This window comes from Oryzias latipes, assembly GCF_053564925.1.
Source record: "Oryzias latipes strain Hd-rR chromosome 1 unlocalized genomic scaffold, Olatipes_Hd-rR_3.1 chr1_Y".
NCBI classification, from domain to species: Eukaryota; Metazoa; Chordata; class Actinopteri; order Beloniformes; family Adrianichthyidae; genus Oryzias; species Oryzias latipes.
Window position 1 is genome coordinate 4,690,651 of NW_027616335.1, and position 27,940 is coordinate 4,718,590.

Genomic DNA, 27,940 nt, shown 5'->3' on the forward strand with positions numbered 1-27,940 from the left:
GTTTGTCTGTTCAGTTGTCCTCTGTTACATTTAAAAACTTGAGTTAACTTTGTTGCTTTGACCTCTTTTAAGGGCCCATTTTTGCCCATTTACACATTTAGAAAAATAAATTTAAATATTTTTGATAAAATTGTTTGCTGTCCTTGCCTTCTACTGCTCGGTCCACCACATAATGGTGTCAGAAGTGGGATCAGCAGTTTAAGGACAGTTTTTTTTTTTCCTCTTCCCCCCCCTGGCAATCCCCTGAAATTTTTTTTTTTTTGTGAGCCATGCAACGAGGAGGAAGGACTACAAGAACACGCATTGAACATAAGGACTACAGCACTGCCAACATGGACAATGGAGAAGAGGAGGAGGCTGGAGCTTCAGGAGCTGGTACAGGTACTGAGGGTGAAGAGCCAACATTACAACATCTCACTAGTATTCTCCAGGCCTTCATGGGACAACAGGAAGCCAGAGAAATGAGACTCCAGGAGGAAGCAAAGCAGCAGGAACACAGGCTAAAAGGCCTGCAGCATCAGTTCCAACTTTTGCAGATGGAGGTGCAGGCCCGGACGTCACCTGTTCCTGATTACACCTCATCAGCCCCTGATCCAACAGAGGAGTCTGGTTCAGATGATCGCCTGCCAGAGGCCGTACATCAGACAGCAGGGGCACAGCAAGTAACCACTCACCCTCGCTTCTCTATGGATCCCAGGTTAGAAAAGCTAACAGAAAACGATGACATTGAACATTTCCTAATAACTTTTGAACGCATAGCAACAGCGTGCAAGTGGGTGGAGTCAGACTGGGTTTTCCGCCTCATCCCACTGCTCACTGGTAAGGCCAGAAGTGCCTATGTTAACATGGATGTCGATGATTCTTTGAACTATGAAAAAGTTAAAACTGCAATCTTGCATAAATATGACATCAGCCCTGAGTCTTACCGACAGAGATTTCGTTCCTTGGAAGTGGGCCCCGACGAAAGTCCCAAGGAGCTTTATGCCCGTCTCAAAGAACTCTATGATAAGTGGATTCAACCCAGAGGTAAAACGGTAAAAGAAATTGGTGAGATAATCATTATGGAACAATACTTAAGAATGATGTCTCCTGAGCTTCAGGTCTGGATAAAAGAACATGGGCCTAAATCAGCAGCTGAAGCCGCAACACTGGCAGAGGTGTTTGTGGCTGCTCGCAAGAAAAATGTACCATGGAGCAACCTGCAATGGAAGGGTATAAAAGACTCACGCAGGCCAACAGCCCCACAACACCACCACCACAGACTGGCTCCAGGAACACCGAGAATGCCTGTGCAGGATGATCAGATGAGTAAACCAGCAAAATCTTCCAATAAACCACCAATCTGCTATTTGTGTGGGCAGGAAGGACATATTAAACCCCTTTGCCCAAGAAATTCAGCAAAGCTCACTCAGATGTGTTTTGTTCCATATCAGAGCCATGCTTTGGAAAGTCGAGCTAACCAGCCTATTAAAATGACCACTGTTAAAGTGAATGGGAAATGTTGCAATGCACTGATTGACACTGGCAGTACACAGACTTTAATTCATCGACAACATGTACCAGTCAACCTTGTTTCCACTCAAGAGACAGTTTCCATCTGCTGTGTACATGGTGATAAAAGACTTTATCCTACTGCTGATCTCTACTTGGAAATTCAAGGACAGATGTATCTTCTGAAAGTAGGAGTTGTTGATGACCTTCCTTTCCCAGTTGTTTTGGGTCATGACCTGCCAGTTCTTTATGACCTGTTGGACACAAGAGGAAGTGCTGTTGCGGTTACGAGAGCTCAAGCTAAAAATACAGATGCGAATCTGCCACTTCTCTGCGCTTTACCTTTCTATGATGCTGAGCTTGAGACAAAACCCGGGAAGTCTCGCAAAACGCGTAGTCAGAAAAGGCAAGAGAAATTTAAACGCACTATGGTAGATCCGCCCGTTGAAGCAACTCCAGAAGTGGGTTTAGGGTTCAAGTTGCCATCTAACATTGTTGAAATGCAACAAAATGATCCAACTTTGTCGTCTTGTTTTGTAAAAGCAGCAGAAATGGCTGAGGAGTCGAAGAGGGAGTATCTGGTGGAGAATGGAGTTCTTTATCACCAGCAAGGTAAAGTGAAGCAACTGGTGGTTCCTCTGTTGGTTCGAGATGTAGTACTCAGCCTAGGCCACACCATACCTTGGGCTGGCCACCTAGGGAAGCAAAAAACAACTGCACGTGTGATGAAACACTTCTACTGGCCTGGCTTACGTACAGACATCCAACATTACTGTCAGAGTTGCCCTCAGTGCCAGAAAACCTCACTGAAATGTACCACCAAAGCTCCACTCCAGCCTCTCCCAATTATTGGCACTCCGTTTGAACGCCTTGGCATGGATGTAGTGGGACCAGTGGAGAAAAGTAAAGCTGGAAACCGCTACATGCTAGTCATCACCGATTATGCCACAAAGTACCCAGAGGTGTTTCCACTGAAATGTGTGAAAGCAAAAGCTGTGGCATTCTCTCTGGTTCAGTTCTTCTCCAGAGTGGGTTTCCCCCGAGAAATTTTGACAGACCGAGGTACTAACTTCATGTCGAACTTGCTTAAGCAGGTTTATCAGCTCCTGGGTGTGAGGAATCTGCGGACCACTCCTTATCATCCACAGACGGACGGGTTGACTGAACGCTTTAATCAGACGCTTAAGCAAATGCTTCGTAAGTTCGTCAATGAAACCGGGTCTGATTGGGATCAGTGGCTGCCTTATCTCCTCTTCGCCTACAGAGAGGTACCCCAGGCTTCAACAGGGTTCTCCCCCTTTGAATTACTTTATGGACATGAAGTAAGGGGACCCCTGACCCTCTTAAGAGAAACCTGGGAAGGAGAGCAGGGCAGAGAAGAACCTGTTAATGCCATTCAGTATGTTATTCAAATGAGAGAAAAGCTGCAGAGGATGAGCGAGTTAGCACAGGCCCACATGGCTGATGCACAGAGACGCCAGAAGAGCTGGTATGATCAAAAAGCACGCCAGAGAAGTTTCCTGCCAGGTCAAAAAGTCCTAGTAATGCTACCCACAAGTGACAGTAAGTTGCTAGCCAAATGGCAAGGCCCCTTTGTGGTCCAAAAGAAACTTGGGGCTACAACATATCAGGTTTCCACCCCAGGTCACAAACAGTCCAGTCGTGTATTGCACGTTAACCTTCTCAAAGAATGGGTTTCCAGGACTGCAGACGATGCCATGGGACTGCTGATCAGAGATGTCAGTGAGGAGGACGAAGTGGATGAATTTCTGCCATCATCAATGCCCACCACCTTGGATTTAAACCATCTTTCTGAAAACCAACAAGCTCAGGTGAAAGCATTGATTGATTCCAGGGTCTTCCAGGAATATCCAGGATGCACAAACTTGGTGCACCATGACATTGTGCTAAAGGAGCAGGCTACAGTTAGGCGCATGAGTTACAGAGTACCAGAGCGTCTACTGGGTCCGCTAAAGGAAGAGGTTGATCACATGCTGTCCCTCGGGATCATCAAGCCTTCGAAAAGCGAGTGGTGTCATCCAGTTGTGTTGGTCCCCAAGAAGGATGGAACCATCAGATTTTGCATAGATTTTCGCTATCTAAATTCTGTGTCAAAATTTGATTCCTATCCAACCCCCAGAATTGACAATCTCATTGAGTGTCTGGGAAAGGCAAAGTTTTTAACAACTATTGACCTTTGTAAGGGTTATTGGCAGGTTCCCCTTACAGAGCGGTCCCAGGAACTGACTGCTTTCCGGACACCCTGGGGGCTCTTTCAGTTTACCGTTCTTCCGTTTGGGTTGCACGGTGCCCCTGCAACTTTTCAGCGACTTATGGATCAGGTACTCGGTGGCCTAAAGGACTGTGCTTGTGCTTATCTTGATGATATTGTGGTTTACAGTGCCACCTGGGAGGAACATCTAAGACATCTGAAGAAGGTTCTGGAGTGCCTGCATGCTGCGGGGTTAACCATCAATCCAGCAAAGTGTGCTTTTGCCCGGAGGGAAACGGAGTACCTTGGTTACACTATTGGAGGTGGGTTGATCAAACCGCAAGTCAACAAAGTACAGGCGATTGAATCCTGCCCTCTACCACAGACAAGAAAGCAGCTAAGGTCTTTTCTTGGATTAGCTGGATTTTATCACAAATTTATTCCAAGCTTTTCAGCCCGTGCAGCTCCGTTGACTGACATGACCGGCTCAAGATGTCCAAACAAGATCAGGTGGACTACGGAGTCTGTGACAGCGTTTCGAGACATTCAGCAATCATTGAGTAAGGACCCCATACTGCACAGTCCAGATTTTAATAAACCTTTCATTTTGCAAACCGACGCATCGCAAAGAGGCATTGGAGCTGTGCTTCTACAGTACACGTCTGACGATCGACATCCTGTGGCTTACATCAGCCGAAAGCTACTCCCCAGAGAAATCCACTACTCCATTGTCGAAAAAGAGGCGCTGGCAGTCAAATGGGCTATGGATTCTTTTAAATACTACCTCTTAGGTAGAGAGTTCACCTTGGAGACTGACCACAGGGCTCTGCAATGGCTGGAGAAGATGAAGGACACTAATGCCCGGATAACGAGATGGTACCTCGCCATGCAGCCCTACAGATACAAGGTGAACTACATCCCAGGGAGAGACAACATCACCGCAGACTATCTCTCTCGTGCTCCTGATGAAGGCTCCGAAGGGGAGGGGAGTGTGGTGGCTGCCTACACTGCCACCCCATCAGGGCAGTAACATCCTGCACCACACCCTACATATCTGTTCACTTTATTTTTGCATATACCTTTGGATTTCTTTTTCAAACATAACACACACATTTGATAACATTTATTAGCATGCTTCAGTTTACTTTTTTATAATTTGATGATTTGCTTGAGTTACCAGTGCTAAGGGGAACCATTGTTGCTGCTGCTGCCATCTGCTGCTGGAAAATCAAGTCAGGCCTGACACAAGAATGCATCCCAGTCAGCAGAGGCCTTATATTCAGCAGGCAGCTAATTGGACTGAACCATCGCCCAGTGGACAAGGAACTCTTTCTGTGTTTCTTTACTTTAGTTTCCATTTTGATGGTCCTTAGTTTCATTCATTGTGTATGTTAATTTATCACATGTTGGGCATTAGTTTAGTTTGTTCTCTGTGGTTTGTCTTAGTCTCTTTAAGTTCCCCCTTGTGTGTCTAGTTGGTTTGATCAGCCACTATATATGTTCCCTTGTGTTTCCAATTAGAGAGGTCCGTTTAATTATGTTGGTTTGTCTGTTCAGTTGTCCTCTGTTACATTTAAAAACTTGAGTTAACTTTGTTGCTTTGACCTCTTTTAAGGGCCCATTTTTGCCCATTTACACATTTAGAAAAATAAATTTAAATATTTTTGATAAAATTGTTTGCTGTCCTTGCCTTCTACTGCTCGGTCCACCACACCACAACTCAAGTGATTTTCTGATGAACTCCTGCCACTCTGCAGAAACAAAATTAGAAATGGGGTGGCAGTGACTCAGGCGGTTGAGCAGGTCATCCAATGATCGAAGGGTCGGCGATTTGATCCCTGCTCCCCCCAGCCAACTGTCATTGTCAATGTGTCCTTGGGCAAGACAAGTAGAGGGTCTAGAAGAGGTGTGTGAATGTTCATTAATGTCCCGGTCACAGGTCATGGTTCAGAGGGACCGTAGGCGCAGAATGGCAGCCATGCCTCTGTCATCACCAAGTATGAATGAAGAGTGAATGAATAATACACACATTGTAAGCGCTTTGAGCGTCTGGAAAAGCACAGATAAATCTAAGCCAGTATTATCAAATTACACCAGTTTTTAAATTTTTACCTTAAAAAATGGCATAATAATAATTGAAATACCACTGAGAACACTTAAAATAGACTGAAGGATGATTGAAGTGGAACTTTTAAAAGGACATGAGGATCTTCTTCTTTCAGCTTTTCCCATCAGGGGTCACCACAGCGAACAAGTCGCATGGTAAACTTGGCAATGTTTTACGCCGGATGCCCTTCCTGATGCAACCTTCTCAAAACAACCGGGCTTGGGACCGGCACAGAGGTAGAGAAGGGAACAGGGAGCAGCCCGGATTTGAACCCTGGTTTCATGGACGGAAGGCGCTGCAAACCAGCACGAGCTAAACTGGCTCCAAAAGGACATGGGGATGATTGGTGCAAATGAGGAGGATATGCTCTTCAAAGATACATTAGTTTGTATACGTCCACATTACATAAAAAATATTCTTGGTAAAGCAAATAAATATTAGTATGGACAGAAGGGTAGATTTTTAGTAGCCACATGTGGGCTTCTTTTAACCAATGTCTCGCTGTTATAGCAACCACATGCCCAAACACACACCCACCCACTCACACACACATGTGATTATGTAACTTTAACATTAATGCGTAATGTAACATGTTTAAACCAGATATAACAGATTTTCTTACATCAAATAGCTTTAAAAATTCTCGAAGTTAATATTTGTAACATCAATCATAGATGATTCACAATAACCTTGTAGTATAAGATTTTTTTTAGCTAAAAAAGAACAAACTCAAACTACTCTCAGCTTAAGCAAAAAAAAAAGGTGTGTGTGTGTGTGTGTGTGTGGGGGGGGGGGGGGGGGGGTTCAAACATAAAAACAGACAATTCATTATAGGATTTTTTTCCACTGAGTATTTTTACGACCTTTAAGGCTACAGCGTCTCCTGTAACCCGAGTCCTGCAGAAATGAGAAAAGAGGGTTTTTTGGGAAAGGGGGGGGGGGGTGTGACGGTGCAGGAACAAGATGGCTGGTCCATAACAAGACAACTGTCTCCGATTTTTTCGCTTTAACGAAGGAGTTAAGTACCGTGGTCCAGTTTATGGGAGAACCTTCAAAGAAAGCACAGATAGCACGTTTCTTGACCGTTTCTGAGTCATTTTTTATATAGACGGCGGTATTTGTTAAAACTTAACGCTTCTTTGGCGACGGCGAAAGTTACTGCAAAAATTTAATTAGCTCGATTACATCTTTACCGCACGAGCTCCAGAAGGCTTTAACTTATCTTTATTCGTCATTATTTGTACTGTAGTTGTATATTTGACAACCTTTTAGTACTTTAATAGTTTGTCGGCCTTTAAACTTAAGACGAACTTTTTAAAAAAGATGTTCTAAACTTTTCTTAGCAGTTTTTACTTTTTAGGGAGGTTATCGGTTATTTTTCCTGATGTTTTGCGCTTTGTCAAAACCCTAACTGAACCATGAGTGCGACCCGAGTCCGACCACAGAGCCAGGCTGGCACTGACAAGCCGCCCCGCACGCTCGACTCCAGCGAGGGGATAGAGATGGAGAACATCCAGCATCAAGATCCGGGCCTCGGGGGAGTCGCAGGCTCGCCGTCCCCGCCGTCCAGACAGGCGTGGAGCCGGGATAACCCGGTCTTTGAACCAGAGGAGGAAATCATGCAAGCAGACTGGCCTCAAGCAAGTCCCGGCAGGAGGTCTGCGTTCACGGCCTCCGGCGGCAGCAGCTGCAGCAGCGGCCATGGCGGCTACACCCGCGCGGGCAGTAGCACTCAAATCCCCCGAGGAGGACTGTATCCCACCCAGACCCTGAATGGCCAGCAGCAAGACAGACACGAGCATCCCGGCTGTATGAAGCGGATATTTCAAAATATCAGAAGTAAGGCACATTTTAAATGTAATTTTATACACACAAACGCTTCTTTGCTGCCACCATGATAGTTAGAATGTCGTTTAGGGTTATTTTAAAGGTATATTTCCACGTGCATTAGTCACTTTACTCACTTAATGTCAGCATAACAATAGTTATCCATAGGATAGCAACAGGCGATACATTTATTATCACTTTAAGCAGTAACACACTTGATCCTACTGTATAATTGAGCAGATTTGAATATAGCTTTATTTAAATTTTTAATAAAACGACAAAAACCAATTCCTCTGTGAGCAAAACCTGTCCATCCATTCATCTGATTGTCCGTCCATTCAGCTGTCCGTTCATCCATCCATCTGTCCATCCTTCCATCAGACTGTCCGTCCGTCCGTCCGTCCATCCATCCATCCATCCATCCATCCATCCATCCATCCATCCATCCATCCATCCATCCATCCATCCATCAGATTGTTCCTCTGCCCATTGCATTTAACATTTTGCCACTTTGGCCCTGTGGTCACAGTCCCAGTCCCATTCACACACACATTCACACTGATGGCACCTCTGCTGCTGAACACTGGCGCCTACCTTCCATCAGAGACGAGGTGGGGTTCAGTGTCTTGCCTGTGGACACTTCAACACTTGGTCAAATCATCGAACCTGCAATCTTTCGATCCGATCAGGGGTCGACTGCCCTACCACTGCACCACGACCGCCCCATAGATCTTTAAATTTTAAAGATAAATGAATAACTATATAACTATATATAATAACTATGCTGGATGAATTGCAGTTCTGTGACTCTTGAACTGAAACTGTACAGACGACAACCAGTCTTTTCTCCTCTTTTAGTTCTGTGGGGGACAGAGTTGATGGAGGACGGTGACAGCAACCGTGAAAGGTACCTCTGGAACGTACTGAGAGAGCTGCTCACATATATCGCGTTTCTCATCACCATTTGTATCTGTAAGTAAAGACTTAGGCTGTGTCCGAATTCCCATCCTAATCCCTAACTACTAAAAAAACTATACAGTGTGGGACTATGTAGTGCCCTGGATTTTAAAAGCATGCTCACTACTTTTTTGTTTTTAACTGCGAATATGATGTCATCAATTTCACGAAAGGAAAATCTAATTGAGATGAGTATTTTGTGATGACTATTTATGAATCCACGGTGTTATGATGATAAATGCATTGTTGGTTTATTAAAAACAATGCATTTTTCAAACCCAATGGATTGTGGTCTATTTTCGCCAATTTAGTGGGCATCGATGCACACTGGTTTTTGGCAGAGATTTCTGGGAAATTTCTAGGGCACTAGATTTTGGAATTGTAGATTCGGACAGCACTAGAAAATGGCGAACACACTATATAGTGCACTTTGTAGTGAGTAGTGAAGGAATTCCGACAAAGCCATAAAGATAGCAAAAAACTGTACGCATATCTTGTGTTTGTCAGTCTATGAGTTGACAAATAAACCTAAATCTAAGTAACAGAGTTAAACAATGTGTTTTTTGCATTAATCACATCCAGGATGAAATTTTGTAACTTAATTTTTTTTTAAAACAATGCAGCAAAAACTCTTGTATTGATCCAAACATTTAACTGCTATTTTCATTTTTTTATATCTACATTCATCAAATCACTAGCAAATTCAATGACATTCTTCTGAGTATTCTAAGATTTTTCTGTCCTTTGACACTAAAAGCTGGCTCATGGTGATATCATTTTGGTGTTCACTGTCTTGAAATCCTGAATACTTTGTTAGTGAAACTTTATTTAAAAAAAATGACATTAAAAAATAAAATCTACAATCTTTTCCTTGTTTTCAATTTTAAACCAGCCGCTAAAAACCTTTTTGGCCTTTAGCTATTCCCTAAAATGTTGTATTTCACACTCTCTGTGGCTTTTTAAGGTGGTTTTAAATAATGTCACCATTTGCCAGTCACTTCAGTTTTACTTCATCCTCCAAACTTTTTTTAAAATCCTAAATAAATGGTGACACTTTGTGTAACTTGTGCTTTTTTTTTCTTAAAGTGACACCCTTTTTGGTTGTTTTATGTGCCTTGCATGGTATGATGTTGCATTAATTCAGTTTGTTGCATACCCAACCACTTCTAAATAAGAGGGTGTATTGTATTTATCTATAGTATGCTGATATCCCATTAAAGTTGTGGTTAAAACAGCTGGATTTTGGACAAAAGCTTAATTTAAATTAACCACTAGTTAAATAGGAAATTATTGCATTTCTGTGTTTGCTCCTATCCTACACTGAGCTAAAGTTACCTTTGAAGAGGTTTCTCCAGAATTTGACTGCTCCTGTTGCTGGAAACCTTTCTTGCTATTATCCAGAGTTAGTCTTTTTGTTTTTTCTTCAAACCAAACCATGGTGTGGTTAAGGTTTGGAGCTGGACTCCATTTTCTGGGAGTCACTCTTAAATCCTAATATGCCGGGCTGAGCTGTGTTATATTGAAGTCTCCTTCCACTCAGAAGGCCAAAGAAAACACGGCTAAAAAGGCGGAACCAAAGTCAGATGTTGAGTTTGGATTTCTTCTGTCGAAGCTGTTTAATCTGTGGGATTAACTCTATAGTTTTTTGTCACTTGCAATGAATAATAGTTGTCTTATCCTAAATGTGTTTTGCAGTGACCTATGGGATGATAAGTACCAACATGTATTATTACACCAAAGCCATGTCTCAGCTTTTCCTCGACGCGCCACTGTCTTCAGAAAACCCCAAGACTTTCAGGAGCCTCTCCACCATGGAGGATTTCTGGAAGGTGCAAATCTGTCTCCTGTTTATGTTCTCAAATCCATCGTCCGTCGATCTCCAGCTCTGTACTTTTTTTTTTTTTTTTTTAGTATACTCAGGGGCCCTTCCTCGGGGGCATGTATTGGGAGGTGTGGTACAACAACCAGAGCCTGCCAGGGAACCAGAGTTTCATCTACTATGAGAACATCCTCCTCGGGGTGCCGCGACTCCGCCAGGTCAGAGTCCACAACGAGACCTGCTCCATCCACGAAGATCTCAGGGATGAAGTTCAAGGTTGCTACGGTGTATACACCCCCAGCAATGAGGACAACTCTCCCTTTGGCCCTCAAAACGGAACAGCGTAAGGCAATTCAGTTTTGAGTAGAAAGGAGATTTGAAAGAAGTAGAAGAATTAGAAAAAAAGCTTTTCCTTGATCTCTGGCAGTTGGGTGCACACTACAGAAAGCAAGATGAACGCCAGCACTCATTGGGGTCAGGTGTCCAAATATGGAGGTGGAGGCTACTACCAAGACCTGTCCCGCACCAGAGAAGAGTCCGGCCTCCAACTGCAGTTTCTCAAAGACCACCTGTGGCTGGATAGAGGCACCAGAGCCATCTTTCTTGACTTTTCAGTCTACAACGGAAACGTCAACCTTGTCTGTATAGCCAGGTGAGACTCTTCTGTTTCTGTCACAATACAACTATGGCGCTCAGAAGTCATTCAAATCCGCTGGAGACACTTAAAACTGTCTTCTTTGATGTTTAGTCTTCTCAGTTTTAGTGTAGACTTTGTTTTATAATCGTTGCCACAAAAAAAAAACATAAGCAAATGAAGTTGCCGTTCGTAAAAAAATAAGTCTTCTCTATGTCTTTGTCAGGTTATTGGTGGAGTTCCCAGCTACTGGTGGAGTGTTGACCTCTTGGCAGTTCCAAACAGTGCGCCTGATAAAGTACGTGTCCAGCTGGGACTACTTTGTTGGCGTGTGTGAGGTGGCGTTCTGTCTGTTCGTCCTCTACTACGTGGTGGAGGAAGTGCTGGAAATCCACATTCACCGACTGCATTATTTCAAGAACCTGTGGAATTGTCTGGATGTTCTCATTGTGACGGTGTGTATCAAGTTGGACTTTGTGATTTTTTTTAAAGGTATAGGAACACTAAACCTGTGATTTTAGTTCATTTTTGCCCTTTTCTTTCTTACAGTTAAGTGTTGTTGCCATTATCATGAGCATAACCAGAGCAGCCATGGGTGGAGACCTCCTGAAAGGCTTGGAGAACTACACCTCTCACACCAGCTTTGATTCTCTGGCTAACCTGCAGGTCCAGTTCAACAACATGGCTGCAGTGATAGTCTTTTTCTGCTGGGTAAAGGTAGGAATCCTGATGCATACGGTTTCAGCCTCCCCAAGTTCAATTTCAGGTAAATACGTGGTTGATAGATCTCCACTCCCACAGCTTTTTAAGTTCATCAACTTCAACAAGACCATGAGTCAGCTGTCCACCACCATGTCCCGCTGTGCCAAGGACCTCGTGGGTTTTGCCATCATGTTCTTCATCATTTTCCTGGCTTATGCTCAGCTTGCCTACCTGGTGTTTGGAACTCAGGTCAATGATTTCAGCACTTTCCAAGGCAGCGTGTAAGTGCGGGCAGCTTTTCACACAAATGCAGCAACATTCTTGTTTATATTTTTGTGTGTCCATCAGTCTTTGTCATGTTTGCGGTTGTTGTGTTCTCAGGTTTACCCAGTTTCGTATCATTTTGGGAGACTTTGACTTTTTCGAGATCAAAGAAGCGAACCCAGTTCTCGGACCGATTTACTTTATAACCTTCGTCCTCTTCATTTTCTTTATTCTCATGGTGAGAAAGGCATTTGTGTGTCGTGCTGAAAGAACAACTTGGACACGTGTCAGACTGTCTCTCTGTTTGTGTAGAACATGTTCCTGGCCATCATTAATGATACGTACTCTGAGGTGAAGGCGGACATGGCCCAGCACAGGTCTGAGATGGAAATGACCGACTTCATCAAGAAGGTACTGGAAGGAGAGCAGCATTTTCATCTTAAAATATCCACCAATTTCATCACGTTACATAGCCAAGCTCTTCATTTGCGATAAACGGCCAACAGCATGCTACTCTGTTGCAAAGACGGACGTGCATATTGTGGATATAAAAGGAAAGCATTGTGCTGATCACACCTAGCTCCACAGAGAAAGCATGTTTGTGTTAGCCTGGGGGGGGGGGGGGGTGCTGGCAGTTCAGACTCTTCCTGGAAGAGGCGGTTCCTCACTTTGTGACATCACAATGCGAGAAGCCGCTCATTTTTGTGGATTGGGAGGGGATGGAGCTCAGAGCAGGTTTTTAGAGGAATACTCAGAAATGCCCGAGTAATGAACGTTATAATACAATTAAAAGCCAAAAAATGTTGATCGACTAAAGTAATTTCTAGTTATCAAAATGAAATATTAAAAAAAAGAATTTAAAAAAACAGGAAAGGTACTTACCATGTGATATCGATGGCTGGATAATGACCTTTTCTGGCTCCTTATTTATTTTCATACTTTAATATTTCCTTTTGATTTCTGGAAATGACTTTGGTTTTTTGAATTTTTAATTGTGATCTCCAATATGTGCAGTGATTTGTTGATGTGATTTGGACTTTAGGGCCACCCTAGCTTGGAACTATATCAATGCAACTTTGCTTTTTTTCCCCTGCTGTATAGAGTTTGTGTTTTGTTTTTTTCATACATTAAAATTTGAATTTTGCTTTATAAAGTAAATTAAGAATTTATCATTATTTTTAATTTAACTGTGTACTTAAAAGGTGTTTTTAAAAGGTTTTTATTTATGAAACTTTTTAAAAGGTTTTTATTTATGAAACTTTGCACTAAATGTTCTGTTGGATAGACACACAAAAGTTGGAATAGTAAGAATGTAATGTCATTTTTTCTAATTCCTGTCCCTCAGGGCTGTACCAAAGCTTTGGTCAAGTTGAGACTGAAGAAGACGACAGTGGACGACATATCTGACAGTTTGCGTCAAGCCGGGGGAAAGCTGAACTACGATGAACTCCTTCAGGATCTCAAAGAGTGACTGAAGCTACATGCATGCAGACATTTGATACTGATTCTGTTGTTTTTTTTCTTTCTAAGGAGAACTTTTTAACCTTTTTTCTCCTTTGTCGAGTCAGAAAGGGCCACACGGAAGCAGAGATTCAGGCCATCTTTGCAAAGTACGACCAGGACGGGGATCTGGAGTTGACGGAGCACGACCACCAACAAATGAGAGATGACCTGGAGAAAGAGAGAGTGAGTGATGAAGTCAGCAGCTTCTTACATCTGTCTCTGTACCAATCCGCCATGGCGGCAGACCCACAGCTCAGCGTGTTTCCACTCATATGCTAGGAGGACTTGGATCTGGAACGCAACTCACTGACCAGACCCAGCAGTGGGAGGAGCTTCCCTCGTACACAAGATGACTCAGAGGAAGACGATGATGAGGACTCTGGTCACAGCTCTCGTCGCCGTGGCAGCAGTTCGGGAGGCGTCTCCTATGAGGAGTTTCAAGTGTATGCCAACTTTGGACCTAATGACTTAGCTTATGGAAGCAAGTCAGGATCACTTCTAAAATATAAAGAAAATAAAGCATGATTAGACAGAATGAGTGATTAAAAACAAGAGATTTATTATGTAAATCATTTAAGGTCATTTTACCTCTAAAACTAAACTGACTCATGTTTTAGGGCACATTCGAATGCTCAAATAAAAGGTTTATTTGCTTAAATATCTGGTAGCAGTCCTAATTCAGCCTATTCTGGTTGTTTTTAAATGACGTAATAGAAAAGCAACGTTTTTCTTTTGTCTACCAAAGGCTTGTGAGGCGCGTGGACAGAATGGAGCATTCGATCGGCAGCATCGTGTCCAAGATCGACGCTGTGATTGTGAAGCTGGAGGGCATGGAGAGAGCCAAGCTGAAAAGACGAGACGTGCTGGTCCGGCTGCTGGATGGCGTCATGGAGGTGACACAGATCCTTGCAAATGATCCAATCAGTCGTTGGGTTTTCTTAAAAACACAACAAAAAAGAGATAGATTAGGATGGAAAATAATCATTTCTGTTTACCATGTGGACATTTCTGTTTGGATCATGTTTTCTAGTCTAATCTAAAGCAAACATAAATTACACTAACAGCACCTTACATGCAGTAGTTATTTAAAGACCCACTCTGATGAAAATGGTGTTTTTAACATGCGTTTGTAGCATTTTTCTGATGAAAAAAATATATCCAGAAAATGAAGCTTTAAACTGCATTTCTGAGTATTCCTCTTTTCAAATTATTGTCAATCAAGAGCAGATGAAGACGTATTGTTTAAAAAAGACGTTATACATTTTGCAGTAAATACACTGGGCGGGCACAACCCCCCTGCTCTGCTCCATTCGGATGCATCCACTTGCAGACGACTAGATTCTACGTCTTTGTCTTCCTTGTCTGAGTGACCTCGTTTAGAAGTGATTTAGTGTGTATTCAGACTGGACTGTTCCTTCTGAGTTTCCTCAGTCTGAATAGGCTCCGTGCTCAGAGCGACTGGACCAAAATGGCCACCGTACCCGGGCATTATGGGATTAAACAGAGTAGGGAGGAAGCAACAATGTCGATGAGACACAGCAACTCGTTGAAATTTAGTTAGATGAATGCAGAATCATTGAAACAATTTTTAACGTGATTCACATTTTCTGTTTTCCTGATAATCTATATGTCATAAACACTTATCAGCGTACTTGATAGCTGGCGTCTCCTCAGTAACCGCCTTACAGCATGACTCCACCGGACCAAAGCAGCTAGTAAAAGGGGTTGTACCTGACGTTGATAGAGACGTTCAAAACTGGTCAGGAGAATAGAAAGTTTGACTTAGTGAACTATCCCAAGAAGGACTGCAGAGCGCAGGACTTCCCCTGTTCTTTCTCTGGTTGGTTTTACGTTCGTAATCCCTGGCCAATGACTGAATAGATCTCCAGTCACATGCTTTTCTTTAAGCTTTAGTTTGAATCAGAATAGTTCGGTTGACGTTAGTCTGAATTCAGACCAAAGGCAAGGTTCAGAACTCGATCCAGACCAAAGGAGTTTTCCAGTCTGAATACACCTAAATATATTCTATTAAAGACATTTAAAAAAATATGACTTCTTACATTAAGACTCAGCATAGAAACAGGAAGATATGTGGATCCTTCTGATGACTAAAGGTCATTGCAGATATTCTATTCAAAAGCTAACATCTGGGCACACTTGAGATCACATCTAAAACAAAAAATGGGAAAATAAAGACATGTTTATGCTAGTAATTCTTTGCTAAATGGAGCTGCTGCATCTTTAATACACAACCCTGTTACCGTTTCCTGATTGCTCGTTTGTAAACTCCGTGAACTTCCTGCGTTTGACAGGACGAGCGTTTGGGCCGGGACGCAGACACCCACAGAGAGCAGATGGAGAGGCTGGTGAAGGAGGAGCTGGAGCGCTGGGAGACGGACGACGTGGCCTCGCAGGTCAGTCACCCTCAGCCCGCCACCCCCATCGGCCCTCGGCCCCGACCCCCCTCCTCCCTGTCCACAGACGGCCTCGACACGAGCGCTAACGGAGGAACCCACGTGTGAAGACATCAGGAGAAATGATCTACCAAAAACAGTTGCAGGGCAGATGTTTCACATGTGAAGACTTTCTTTCAACAGACATTAATGTTTAACATGTAGCTAAATCTGACAAAGTTCTTCCATTTTACAACTTTATGGTTTTCTTTAATGATTAAAAACAACGTTTGTACATAGATGAAACATAAAGGATTCATAAAACAGAAAATAACACCATATTTGTGCCATTTAGTGTTGCTTTAAATCCAGTGTACAACCTTTGATCCACGTGTTCACGCTCTACACAAACACAAACGCATCTTACCAACTGATTATTGTGTATCATCATTTTAATATGCAGTAGGTTCAAGCATGGCACATTCTGTCATATTTAATCCATTTCTATGCATCAATTCAGGTTGATTCTGATTTATGATACATATTGTAACGTGAAACAAACTTCGATTTGGAGTGCATCTAGTGTACATGGGTAATCCATGCTTTTATTTTTTCATGTATTTTAATTTTAGGCTTTTTTAAGTATCTTTTTTTGTAATCTGGTCCACCAAATAAATTTTTATTGGTATAGACATCGTGTGATTTATTTGTAAAACACTTTCCCTTAATCTGGAAGAAACAGTAATTTAAAAAAAGACATTCAAATCATTGAAACAGATTAAAACAAAATCGAAATAAATGATCTAAACATTAGAACCATGTTTTAACAGAATTTCTGTGTATTCTTGAACCTTAAATGTTTTTTTTAACTTTGAATCTAAACATGCTTTGAAACGTGAAGGGAACCAAAACTCAAATCCAAATATTAGGAGAACTTCTGGATGAATCTGAGCTTCAAATATGCGACGATGAGGAAGATGACCATCATGACAGTCAAAGCCACGTGATTCTCCCACAGACCCCAGGAGCTGTATTCTATCCCCAGGTAGTCCAGATACTGCTCTCCGGTACATCTGCAATCAAAGCACGGCCAAGCCTTTAAAGAAAGCTAAAAGGACAAAACAGAGGGAGGCTGCAGGAATACCGCTCTACTCACGTCTGACCGGCCGTCGTCACGGTGCAGTTGATTATTCCTGCTGACGAGTTGGCGAGCTGGATGATATGCTCCTCACAAAACTTCAACCCAACAAACTCGTTGATCTTCAAGGCCTGGAAGTAGAAAAAAAAGGTCAACAACTGAAGAGAATAAGGAGGAGCAGACACTTGATTTCTATGGAATAATAAAAAAAAATATCAGGTGGGTTTGAAGACAGCAAGTTTACAATGAAAAAGAGATTTTGAGTTTTCTTTTTTAAAGACAAAGCATCACCAAAACTAAAGTGAGGACAACTAGAAGATGCACACATAAGAATTAACCAATTTTGAAAAAGATTTTTGACATTTTTTAAATTTGTGATGAAGGAATTGATCATCTTTTATGAAGTCTTAACAGAGCAAGGTTGCCCCCTCCTGGCGGAAGGAAGTTGGTTTAGATTTCTACCTTGCAGTGAGTGTAATTCTGCACCTATTATGTAAATTAATGTTTTTTTGATTGAGAAAAAGGTTCAGTCACTTTGGTTTTGTTTTAAAAAGAATAAGCAAACATCAGAAAGACACTGAATGTATTTTATCACATAACATCTGCTATTTCTTCAGGTTCATGTTGTGCAATGAAGTTAGCAGAATTATAAAACACGAGACTTCAGAATAGTTTTGCAATATTTAAAAAAAGCTTGAAAAAAGGTCTGTAAGAGTTGCAAGAACCTAGAAAAAGAACAAAAACTGAGTGAGAGAACAGGTTGAAGAAGGAACAGACAGGTTTAGAATTTCAACAATTCAACCAGGAGAATGTAATTGAGTCGAATTCTAGTGCAGCAGGGCTGCAAAGGCTGCTTTGTTTGCATCGGCTTATTTTGTTATAAATGCTGAAACTGCAGTGAATAAGTATATGGAGGAAAATCCATTATGGTAAAACTGTGAAGGGTTCTGAAATGCAGTTTTTGTTTTCACTTACTGCAAGACCGTAACGGGGAATGCTGAAGTACTTCAACCAAGCGAGCCAATCCATGATGCTGGGGAGGTTCACCAACAGGCCAGAAAAGATCTAGAACCAGAACACAGAACATGGTCGCGTCATCTACTGGACAGATGTCTGTGTTTGACCAGTCATTTCCCTGGAGATCAAGCCACAATCAGGAAAAAATAAAAAGATCTTGATAAATCAGATTGATTTTCCTTTCACATAAAACTGATTTGTTATCATTTTGGATAATGTGATTTTTTAAAAAAGATATTCAAAATATCTGGAGTAAAATGGTGGAGGGCATGTATAAAGAAAATGAATCTTAAAATTGGATTTCCGAGTGTTTATTTATTCAAATTGATGTGAATCAGGAGCAAATGAAAAGATTCCTTTAAAAAAAAATTGTATTTGTGATATGAGAAAATACTATAAATAATATATCCATGTACAGTACATATTTGTTTTCCATGTCTGAGCTGGTGTTTGGCTCAAAACTGTACAGCTGGATATCTCCAATGTTGCTCGCCATTTTTGTTGTGCCGGTGATGCTAGGTTGGGGGTGTGAGGGGCTGTAAGCTAGCAGTTCTTCTGTGAACCTCACCATCATGAAGACAAAGGTGATGGTCATGAGGATGTTGGCGAGCGCCACCACGCTCTGGTCAGCAGAGATGGCCATGGTCATAGCGGTGGCTGTGTAGGCCACTAAAGTCACCGTCAGTGTGAAGATAAGAAAAGCTGCCACTGTTGACTTCAGACCTGAAGTGGGCACACAACTGTGAAAGACTGACCTCATAGATCCGTTGAAGCAGTTGAGTCTTAAAATTTTAGGATAAAAAAAAAAAAGAAAAAGGTCCAGGCATTACCAATAATAAAATAGACAATGAGGCTGAAGATCAGTGAGGTGACGGTGCGCATGGTGATGTCGGACAGGATCTTAGACAGGAAGTAGACCGATACCCTGTAGTAGCCGCTGATGTACTCGTGCCTGCCAAGCATTTGACACTTTCATTCATCTCTCTGCTCCACTATTGCAGAGTGCGATGAGAATTCTGCCGGAGGACATACACAAACAGCTTCCTCTCAGAGATGAAGAGCTCGGCTGCAGACACGGTGCTGAAACACTGGTTGGTAGTGATGAAGAAGAGGGCACCCATCCTGGAAAGCCACCAAAGCAAAGTCAAACCCAGATAAAGACTGTTAGGGGAGAACAATGCTCTTCAACGTGTTCTTGCTGTAAAGGAAAACATGATCAACAACTTCACCAAAGTCACTATTAAAATTTCCCATTCCCTCTTTCTCCTGAAAAAATTGGCGTTAAGGGGGGGGGGGGGGCATTTAAGCTGCATTGACTGCTGTCTGCCATGCTGTCCATTCACTGACCCTGAAAGTAATGTCATTAGGTCCTTCTATTCCCCTGATCCATGAGCAGAAACAAAAGAATGAGATCACTAAATTATCTGCTTTGCCTCACTTGACTTGTGTGTACCAGGTTGTGCCCAATAATATAAGTTAAGAGGATTAGAACTGCAAGAATTAGTCTACTTTTCACACCACTTGTCAAAAGCAGCCACTGACTTAAAGCCAACCAAAGGCTGCAGGACGAGAGTAGACATCTAAACCACGAATACCTCAATGCTCAGGTGAATTTGGAAAAAGAATGTCTTTTATGAAGGTCAACAAACGTGACAAAATCAAAGCCTTCAAGATTTGTTGTGATTTTTTAAAAATTCTTTAGTAAGCACTTTTTATCTTGTTCAAGATTTATTCCATAAATGTCAAATCTCTTGAAATTCATTCTGAATTGCAGCTCTGTTGACCTCTGTCCCCGTTTCTCTCACCTATTCTGGATGCCACTCTGGTCATCCTTGACTCCAAAGAAAATGGCTCCAACGATGAAAGCCAGGAAGATGTTGACGGTCAGCTGCAAAAAAAAAAAAGATTTCAAAAAGACTGTTGGCGGAGGGGTCACATGACATATTAACAAGTAAACAAGTACTTAACCTTTGTGCTGGGTTTATTTTATAGGTCTCATTATATGTTGTATGTAATTGTGTAGTAATTAGAGGTATTTTTTGTGTTGCTTAAACTTAGATTTTTACATGTGTCTCATTTATTTGACTTATAACGGCTTCAATTTGAGCTCTAAACATGAAAACGATGAAATGAACTTTTGTAAATGCTGAAAGCACAGAGTGTGCATGTAGAACCCAAGTGTCCGTAAGATACCTGTAGGATGCCCACACTATGCTCTGATTGTCTAACAGTTGCGCATTAACAGCCATGCAACGGACGCAGGGGTTGAAAATGTTGAAATCTCTAAGACATACCTGTGTCTACTTCACCGTTACTTACCTCTTAGTGTTCACAATGACTTGTCACTCACAGCCTTGCACGTGGAAAAAATGTGCACAAACATTTTGGCTCTATGGGTTCACCAAATGGTCTACAACTTTGATTTTTCGTGCGGGCCACCAGCCTGCTCCATACAGGTTTGCCCATTTTTGGACCACATCCACCCCTTAAGGGCAGTTGTGACTAAGGCCTAAGACCTCTATCTACATTTTATAGCAAAATGCCATCCATATGTGAGTAAACATATTTAACTCTTTTAAACTAAACACTTAAATTTTACTTGTTTAATGTGTGACAAATATCTACATGAACTGTTTTCTCCCTATTCAGGAAAAACAAAGCACATCACAGTTGGTGTATCTTTTTAAAGTAGAAGAGTAGAAGAGGACCTTTTATCTTCACGGAGCAGCAGTGATGAGGTTTGGGTCAACACAAACTAAGGGGAACCTAGACTGAGTGACACAAGCTTTGAGCTCAACAACTTACAGATGAGGACAGCACCAAGCGGTTCCCAGGATGAAGGGATAAGCTAGTGAGGCCTGAGCCTGTGTTTTTTTTTTCTTCTCTCATTCCCCTCAGCCTTTCACGTGGAAGCAAAGCAAGAAGGATGGATAGGTCATGATGCTATCATGTGATAAATCCCAGATCTGGGCCAAGGACCATTTGTCAGGTATGATATCAGTTCAGACCCGGACCCAGAGAGACAGCGGTGGGGTCACAGCAGTCACCAAAGCCGATTAAAGCACCCGTAGGGGGGGGGGGATTATTTTTGATTTAGTTTAACCCGATTAGCTGCTAATAACTCCCAAAGTGAGGAGAACTTGAACAGTATTGTGGAACATCAAGCTTTTTTCTGAAGGCGTAACATTTTATCTTTAAAAGTGTCTTAAAAAATGTTAATGCTAATGTTCACCTGAGCTACAGATGTTTGGGGGTTCAACATGAGGTTCTGGAAGGTTCTTTGAAGAACCCATCGCAGCTGCTGAGCAAACGAACTGTTGTAGGTGATGATGCGAGACTTGGTTTGTGAATTACACTCCTTATTCTGGGAGATGCGCTTTAACTCAGCACGAGTGTCGCTGCAGTAGCTGCTGCTCCTGTACTCCGCCACCAAGTGCTCCTTGATGTTCCTCCTGGCTGAGCTCCACATCTCAAAGTCCAACTCTGCACAAGCAAAAGAGTAGAGATTTTCTTACTGATGGAAAAAGCACTCAAGAACTTGATGATGGCTCTTTCAAGACCTACTGCAAACATCTTTTGATCTATCGTGAAAGTGTTCCCAGTGCTCTTTTACAATTAATCTAAAATCTAAAAACCAGTGTCGTTTTTTAGGACATAGTTTCTGCAGGGTGGCAGGAGTTCATTAGAAATTCGCCTCTGATATGTACAGAGAAACCCTTCCCCCCTTCCCCTCCCCAGTGATGAGATATCAGAGCAGGGAGCTATAAAATCGCCCAGCGTATTTTCTACGTCCTCTGATCCAGATTCACAACAATTTGAATAAAGAGATACTAAGAATCCCAATTTGAATCTTCATTTTCTTTATCTATGTCCACCATCATGTGAAAAATGCTACAAGAACACGTGAAAAAGACCTGTGGTGACGGTTTTTTGAAGACCCACTCCAAAGAAAAATCCTGTTTTTGGTAATGAAGGAAAATGAGCCCAAACCTCAAGCAAAGACAAGACACGAAGCAGAAAAGTGACAAGTCATGACTCTCACCTGATCGTCTACATTTGAGCTAAGATTTAAATAAATAAAGCCACCATTTTTGATATTTCAGTGGTGCAACAGACAAGCTACTTTTCATCATCTTGTAGGTTTGAAAGAAGGTGCACTGAAGGTCAGCAGTTACCTTCAGAGTTGTGGCCTTTGGTTGAGGTTGTAGCAGTAAAGTCTCCATTGATAACATCCAAGAAGAAGTCAGCTGGGTTGTTGTGAGGCTCACAGGAATAGCCTGAAACACATTTTATGAAGCGGCACCAACATTGTTTATTCACTCAATGTCTAACCTTAAACATTTGTTTTATATTATGGTAGTGACATTTGACGGAACATGATCACCTATGTTGGCAAAGTAGTCCAGCGCATTTGGAGCTGGACCGTGATAAACCATTTTCCCACTGACCAATAGGGTCAGAGAGTCAAAGAGTCTGTAGATGGAGTAGCGAGGTTGATGGATGGACATGATTATCGTTCTTCCATGGCTGGCCATTCTGAAAACATGCAAGCTCCCAGTTCATTTAGAAAACTGAATAGTGTATGATATTTAGCGTTATTTTGTATTATCTGTTTAATAAAGAAATATAATAACTCCTGTAGAATGACATCCCTGTATTTTTTTTCTTTTCATACTTTACAGTTTATTCAAGAATCGTCCGATGCTGCAAGGATGATAAGTCGAGTATGCTAACAAGATAATATAAATATAAAGGAATATGAAGGAAGTTGAAAACAGTCAGTGAGATTGCAGGACTGATCCATTTAGCATGAATGCATTTATTTGGCAGCTGCAGTACATTCAATCACAGAACTGTAACCAAAGGAGATGAGTTTTCTCACCTTTTCAGCAGCAGGAGGACAGAGTTAGCTGTGCTAGCATCCAGGCCTGTGGTCGGTTCATCCAAAAACAGGACTGCAGGATCAATGATCAACTCCATACCAATGCTTGTTCTTTTCCTCTCACCTCCTGAGATCCCCCGAGTCATCTGTGTGCCCACCTAGGGATAACAGACAATTCACAGATTACAGAATCTACATGGAATCCTAGAAGAACAACAAGGTAAATGAAAAGTATGGAAATAAAAGGACGAAGAAATTAAAGGTCCTTAGAAAAAACACATTGGAAACCTTAATTTTGACTCGTTTATAATACTATTACTACTACTACGACTACTACTAGTACTACTACTACCAATAATAATAATAATCTGACAACTACCATCAAGCTGAAAACGGGCGTAATGTGAACTTGACTTGTGATCGTCTACCTTGGAGTCAGCCACTTTGGTGAGGCCCAGTTCTTTGAGGAGGTGGTTGACTCGCACCTCCTTCTCCCTCTGTGAGACTGAGCCAGGGAGCCGCAGTGCTGCAGAAAACCTGAGGTTCTCCCTCACAGTCAGGGTGCCCATCACAATGTCTTCCTACAAATCACACATTTCTGTTACTAAAAAAACAATCCATTGAAATACAAAGCATTGAAAACACACATGACCGAACAGTGTTTTCTGAAAATGGAGGACATATATAAAGAACATTAAGCTCAAAATTGCATATCTGAGTCAGGCGCAGATGAACAAATGCAGTTTGTAAAAAAGTATATTTGTGACGTAGAAAATACGCTGCAGGGCGGTACACAAGCTCCCTGCTCCGCTCCAATCTGATGCATCCACTAGTACGACTACACCCATGAACGCTGGCATCTGGCTCAAAACGCTGCGGCTGGATAGGTCCAATACCGCTATTTTTGTTGCACCATTAATGTTGGAGGTGTAAGGGGCTGTAAGCTAGCAGGAGAGCTCATAAACAGAAAGCTCCAAGTTTTCTGTGATGAAAACAGTTGGGCAGGCTTGCTCCGCACTAACAGTTCCGGCCACAGCTCAAAGGTGAATTTCTAATGAAAACAAAGAAACTTTGTCCTAGAAAACAACACAGGTTTTTTGATTTGGGCTAAAAACAGAAATCATAATTAAAAGACCACTAGGAACAACTTTACAATAGATCGAAAGATGATTGGGGTGGGTCTTTAAGTACTTTGCAGTGTTTTGTTGATGTTTTTTTTCCTATTTTTTATTTTATTTTGCTTCATTCAAATTATGTCTAATCTGTAAATTTATCTATACATTTTTAGAATCACAAATATTACAGGTTTATCAAAGAAATTTCTTAAGTTTGAAATAACAAGATACAAAAATGAACAATTTAATTTGCAAAAAAATAAAATTCAATAAATAACTGTGATGTTTTGACTCAGAGAAGCAGCTGACCTGGATTTAAACATTGGAGCTGTGCACACAATGAAATTGTTTCAATTTCTACTGCAGTTAGGAGGATTTTGTCATTTCTACAAAAAAGTATTTATTAGTAAATAGAACAATGATCATGCTTGCATTAGTAAAGTATTTAAAGTAAATAAATTTCACGAATTTAGCAAAACTTTCATATTTAAATAAAATCAGAACATGGAGTTATTTTAGGAAAAAAAAGCTGGCATGTGCTTGTATTTTTTACATTTAAATGAAACATTAAAGCTTAAATTGAGCAGGATTTGCTCTTACATGCATTTGCAGAAAGATCATCTACAAACTGGAAAATATATTTTCTCTGTACGTCAAGAACTAAAAAAGAGAACCATTTTTAAAGAGTAAAAAGTTAAGAAATCCACTTTGATCTCAAGTGTTTTCATTCATTCACAGTAACAATAGAATTTTAAAAGAATCGGCATCTGTAAACATTGTTGAAAACCACATTTTAAGATAAATTTATTTATTTTCACATTACCTGGACTACATAACCAGAGAGACACTTAAAGTTTGGAGGCTGTGGTGCTCCGTCAATAAGAACCTCCCCTGAAAGACCGATGGGATCTTTTCTTGCAGCTAAAATATCCAGGAACCTTTGGAGAAACACAAACGATGAAGCACTTTTTATGCAACCCCGCATTTCTGAGAAGTTGGGGAGATCTTTAAGATATAAAATGTCAAAAAAGTATTGTCAGTACAAAGAAAAACCTTTAAAAAAATGAATAATTTAAATGCAAGAATATAATATAATATCACGATTAAAGAAAAATGCTTATTGAAAGTTTTTGCCACTAAAATCTTATAAAGGCAGTCTTTGTTAACTCTTTGTTTACCACTGTGAGTAAATATAAGACTAAAACCTTTTAAACAAACTCCAATTTCAAGGGCATAGTACTATAGCAAACTGACAGAATATCTCCTTTTATAAGGGGATTGTGGGTGCAACAGCAGTTTGTAAAGACACAAGACACGCGGGTTCATAATAAATCAATTGAGATAAAAAGTTTTTGTTACTCACGAAGATTTTCCACTTCCAGTTGGTCCAAGAATAGCATTCAAGCCAGGTCTCATAATCCCACTGTAAACGCAAGTTCATGATGCTCGAAGTTAAGCAATTAGAAAAAAAGTTTTTCAATGAATGCATTAGGAATATCCCAACTTAACTACAGGGTTTTAATAGAACTGCTTAAATGCAAGACTGCTCACACTTGAAACTATCTACCAACATGTAAAACAAAAATTTTAGTGTAAATATAAAAAAAACATTTTTTTTGAGTTGTCTGAATTTAATTTAATGACTCCAACAGGAACAAAATGCCACATCTTATGTGCACTAAGCAGAAAATGTGCAGGTTAAATAAAAATATAAATACAGTCAAATGTAATGAAACTATATTTCAGTTACATGTGAACCAATTCCAGATAAAGTGAAAGGAAATCCACGGTCAGTTAAAGCAATAGATAAATACATTTTCTTTTAACGCTTCAGTTGTAGGAATTGTATTTACCTTAAAACAACAGCCTGTCAATAAGTATCAACTGGATCTGGGCTGAGCTTCTATTTTTTAACCAAATTGCATCTATTCTTCTGTTTTTGGCACTTAATTCAAGTCTGGCCAGTAGATCCAGCAGTGACATTGTTTGATGTTGAAGATCCCTCATTTATCTTTTAAATGACACAATTTCCTGCTCACAATTTGTTAAACATGGTTAACGGTTTACTGAATTGGCAAAATAAGATAAACACTAATAAAATCAAATAACGATTTTTAACTATTTGTGAACTCTGGTAACAAGACATGATAAGGGGAGGATTGGAAACAGGTGAAGCTTAAAATGTCAGTATCATTTCTGACGATAAATGATTTTATAACAAGACCAAAAATGCAAAAGCATAAAAAGAATACATTTTTATTTTTGCATTATTTATCACAAAAAAAGGACGTTTTGAAGTGACAGTTGAGTTTTAACAAAGTTTACTATCTTGGAGGCAAAGAAAATAAGAAATTCTGGTTAAATAAAACAAGCAAATAAACATTCTAGTATACGAGTCTGGAAGTGGATCAGCTGATGATTGCTAAATGAGCTTTTTTGGCAAACTACTCTGTAAAGCATCTCAGAGATTATATGCAAGTAACCTTGTTTAATATCAAATAATTAATGTGTAGCAGTCAAAGGCACCTAATGTCAGTGAAAGGATTCATGTCTTTATGGGAAATGTCACGAACCTTTAATTACATCCAAAAAACATATTTAGACAAAAATAATTTATATTTTCTCTGACTTGAAAGATATACCGTGCAAACTAGAAGTTTAAATGCTTTTATTCTGAAATCCCACATTCTGAAATTTAACAAGAAAATGTAATTTAATAATCATTTAAGTGGGGATTAGGTGATTTTATTACCTTTTTTGCAATGTTTCAAAGTTAAATTTATACTGAGTGTATTTCAATAGATGATGCTGACTTAAAATGAAAATGTAAAACTTCCAACTACCTACATAAATAACTACTAAGACATAAATATTTAGCACTCACTTGAGATCCATTAGTATTTGCATGGGGTTCATTTTTCTCTGGCAAATAGGGCCGCTCTTTAGCTGCACTTTGTAGTGGACGTTGTGGAAGCTTACGGTAGAACCACATGGTTGCTGGTTCCAGTCCGTGGCTGCACCAACTTCTGACTGACCCATCCTTGCGGTGCTGATGTCTTCCATCATTGCGATGTTAACATGGCCGGCTCTCTCCATCACCTTACACAGCTATCAACCTATGAGGAGTAAAAAGAAAATCCCATTTATTGCATTCATGTTTTTGTACAGCACACAAGGGATTTTTTAATAGATATTCTCCTTTTCCCCCTCAGAATTTAATAAAATAAAAATAAAATTCCTTTTTTTTAAGTTTTATTTTTCATGCCTGTAATCTGGTGAATTTTCAATGTAACACCACAACATTTCCATTAGATGATTTGCTAAAACCATATTCATACCTAAAATCACATTAATTAAAAAACACATTTTATGACTTTAACCTTTTTAAAGCTTTAAAAAAAGTTAACATTTTGATACTCAATTCTATCTTTTTGTTCTTTTTTAAACACAAATTAATTAAAATACAAGTAAATAACACATTCATGACAGAAAGTCCCTTCTCCTACACTAAAAATGCAAAAGTGAGACCCTTTCTACTCTAGAGGTTTTCATAGAATCTGTAGTGAATCACGTCCTCTATAATCCCGTTTTTGCAGCAAATATAGTTTGGTCAAAATACTTTCTTGGGTTTAACTTTTTAGAACATACTGGAATTAAAAAGAAAATTGGAATCGCTGCAGGAGCAAAATTTTAGATGAGCTAAAATCTTGATGGATTTCTAATCAAAAGCAAATAATCAAAGACTTACCGCCTGCTGAGAATGAGAACAGAGAAGAGGACAGAAGTGACTGTGAGCTGAATGACTTCAGAACCAGAGGACCTCAAGGCTTTCAATGGGAACTGAAAAAGCAGCACTTTTGTAACCCTTTACTCACCACT

The 27,940-nt window shown here is 40.6% G+C and overlaps 3 protein-coding genes across 3 annotated transcripts; 2 read left to right on the top strand and 1 right to left on the bottom strand.

Annotated features, from left to right (window-relative positions):
* The first annotated feature begins 249 nt into the window (after nucleotides 1-249).
* LOC111947970 (uncharacterized) lies at nucleotides 250-4,871 on the top strand. Its single transcript, XM_023958995.2, has 2 exons — nucleotides 250-1,026; nucleotides 1,101-4,871. The coding sequence occupies exons 1-2, from the start codon at nucleotides 871-873 to the stop codon at nucleotides 4,731-4,733; spliced, it is 3,789 nt and encodes a 1,262-aa protein (XP_023814763.2). The 5' UTR covers nucleotides 250-870; the 3' UTR covers nucleotides 4,734-4,871.
* Nucleotides 4,872-6,787: 1,916 nt separating this feature from the next.
* On the top strand, nucleotides 6,788-16,185 carry pkd2 (polycystic kidney disease 2; the record flags this gene model as incomplete). The annotated part of the gene is given in 15 exon segments (NM_001136518.1): nucleotides 6,788-7,649; nucleotides 8,496-8,609; nucleotides 10,290-10,423; nucleotides 10,506-10,756; nucleotides 10,841-11,065; nucleotides 11,274-11,502; nucleotides 11,597-11,764; nucleotides 11,849-12,030; nucleotides 12,131-12,251; nucleotides 12,326-12,424; nucleotides 13,359-13,480; nucleotides 13,582-13,699; nucleotides 13,796-13,959; nucleotides 14,262-14,409; nucleotides 15,829-16,185. Coding segments are annotated over 15 exon segments (2,706 nt in total). The 5' UTR covers nucleotides 6,788-7,228.
* On the bottom strand, nucleotides 16,153-27,270 carry LOC144990348 (broad substrate specificity ATP-binding cassette transporter ABCG2-like). The gene is made up of 15 exons (XM_078943566.1): nucleotides 26,946-27,270; nucleotides 25,425-25,484; nucleotides 24,885-24,999; nucleotides 23,375-23,527; nucleotides 22,947-23,104; nucleotides 22,449-22,600; nucleotides 22,240-22,341; nucleotides 21,297-21,547; nucleotides 19,870-19,952; nucleotides 19,097-19,186; nucleotides 18,895-19,016; nucleotides 18,633-18,787; nucleotides 18,023-18,112; nucleotides 17,066-17,178; nucleotides 16,153-16,982 (listed from the first exon to the last, which is right to left on the bottom strand). Exons 1-15 carry the CDS (start codon nucleotides 27,155-27,157, stop codon nucleotides 16,835-16,837), a joined length of 2,004 nt encoding a protein of 667 aa, XP_078799692.1. The 5' UTR covers nucleotides 27,158-27,270; the 3' UTR covers nucleotides 16,153-16,834.
* Nucleotides 27,271-27,940: the final 670 nt, after the last annotated feature.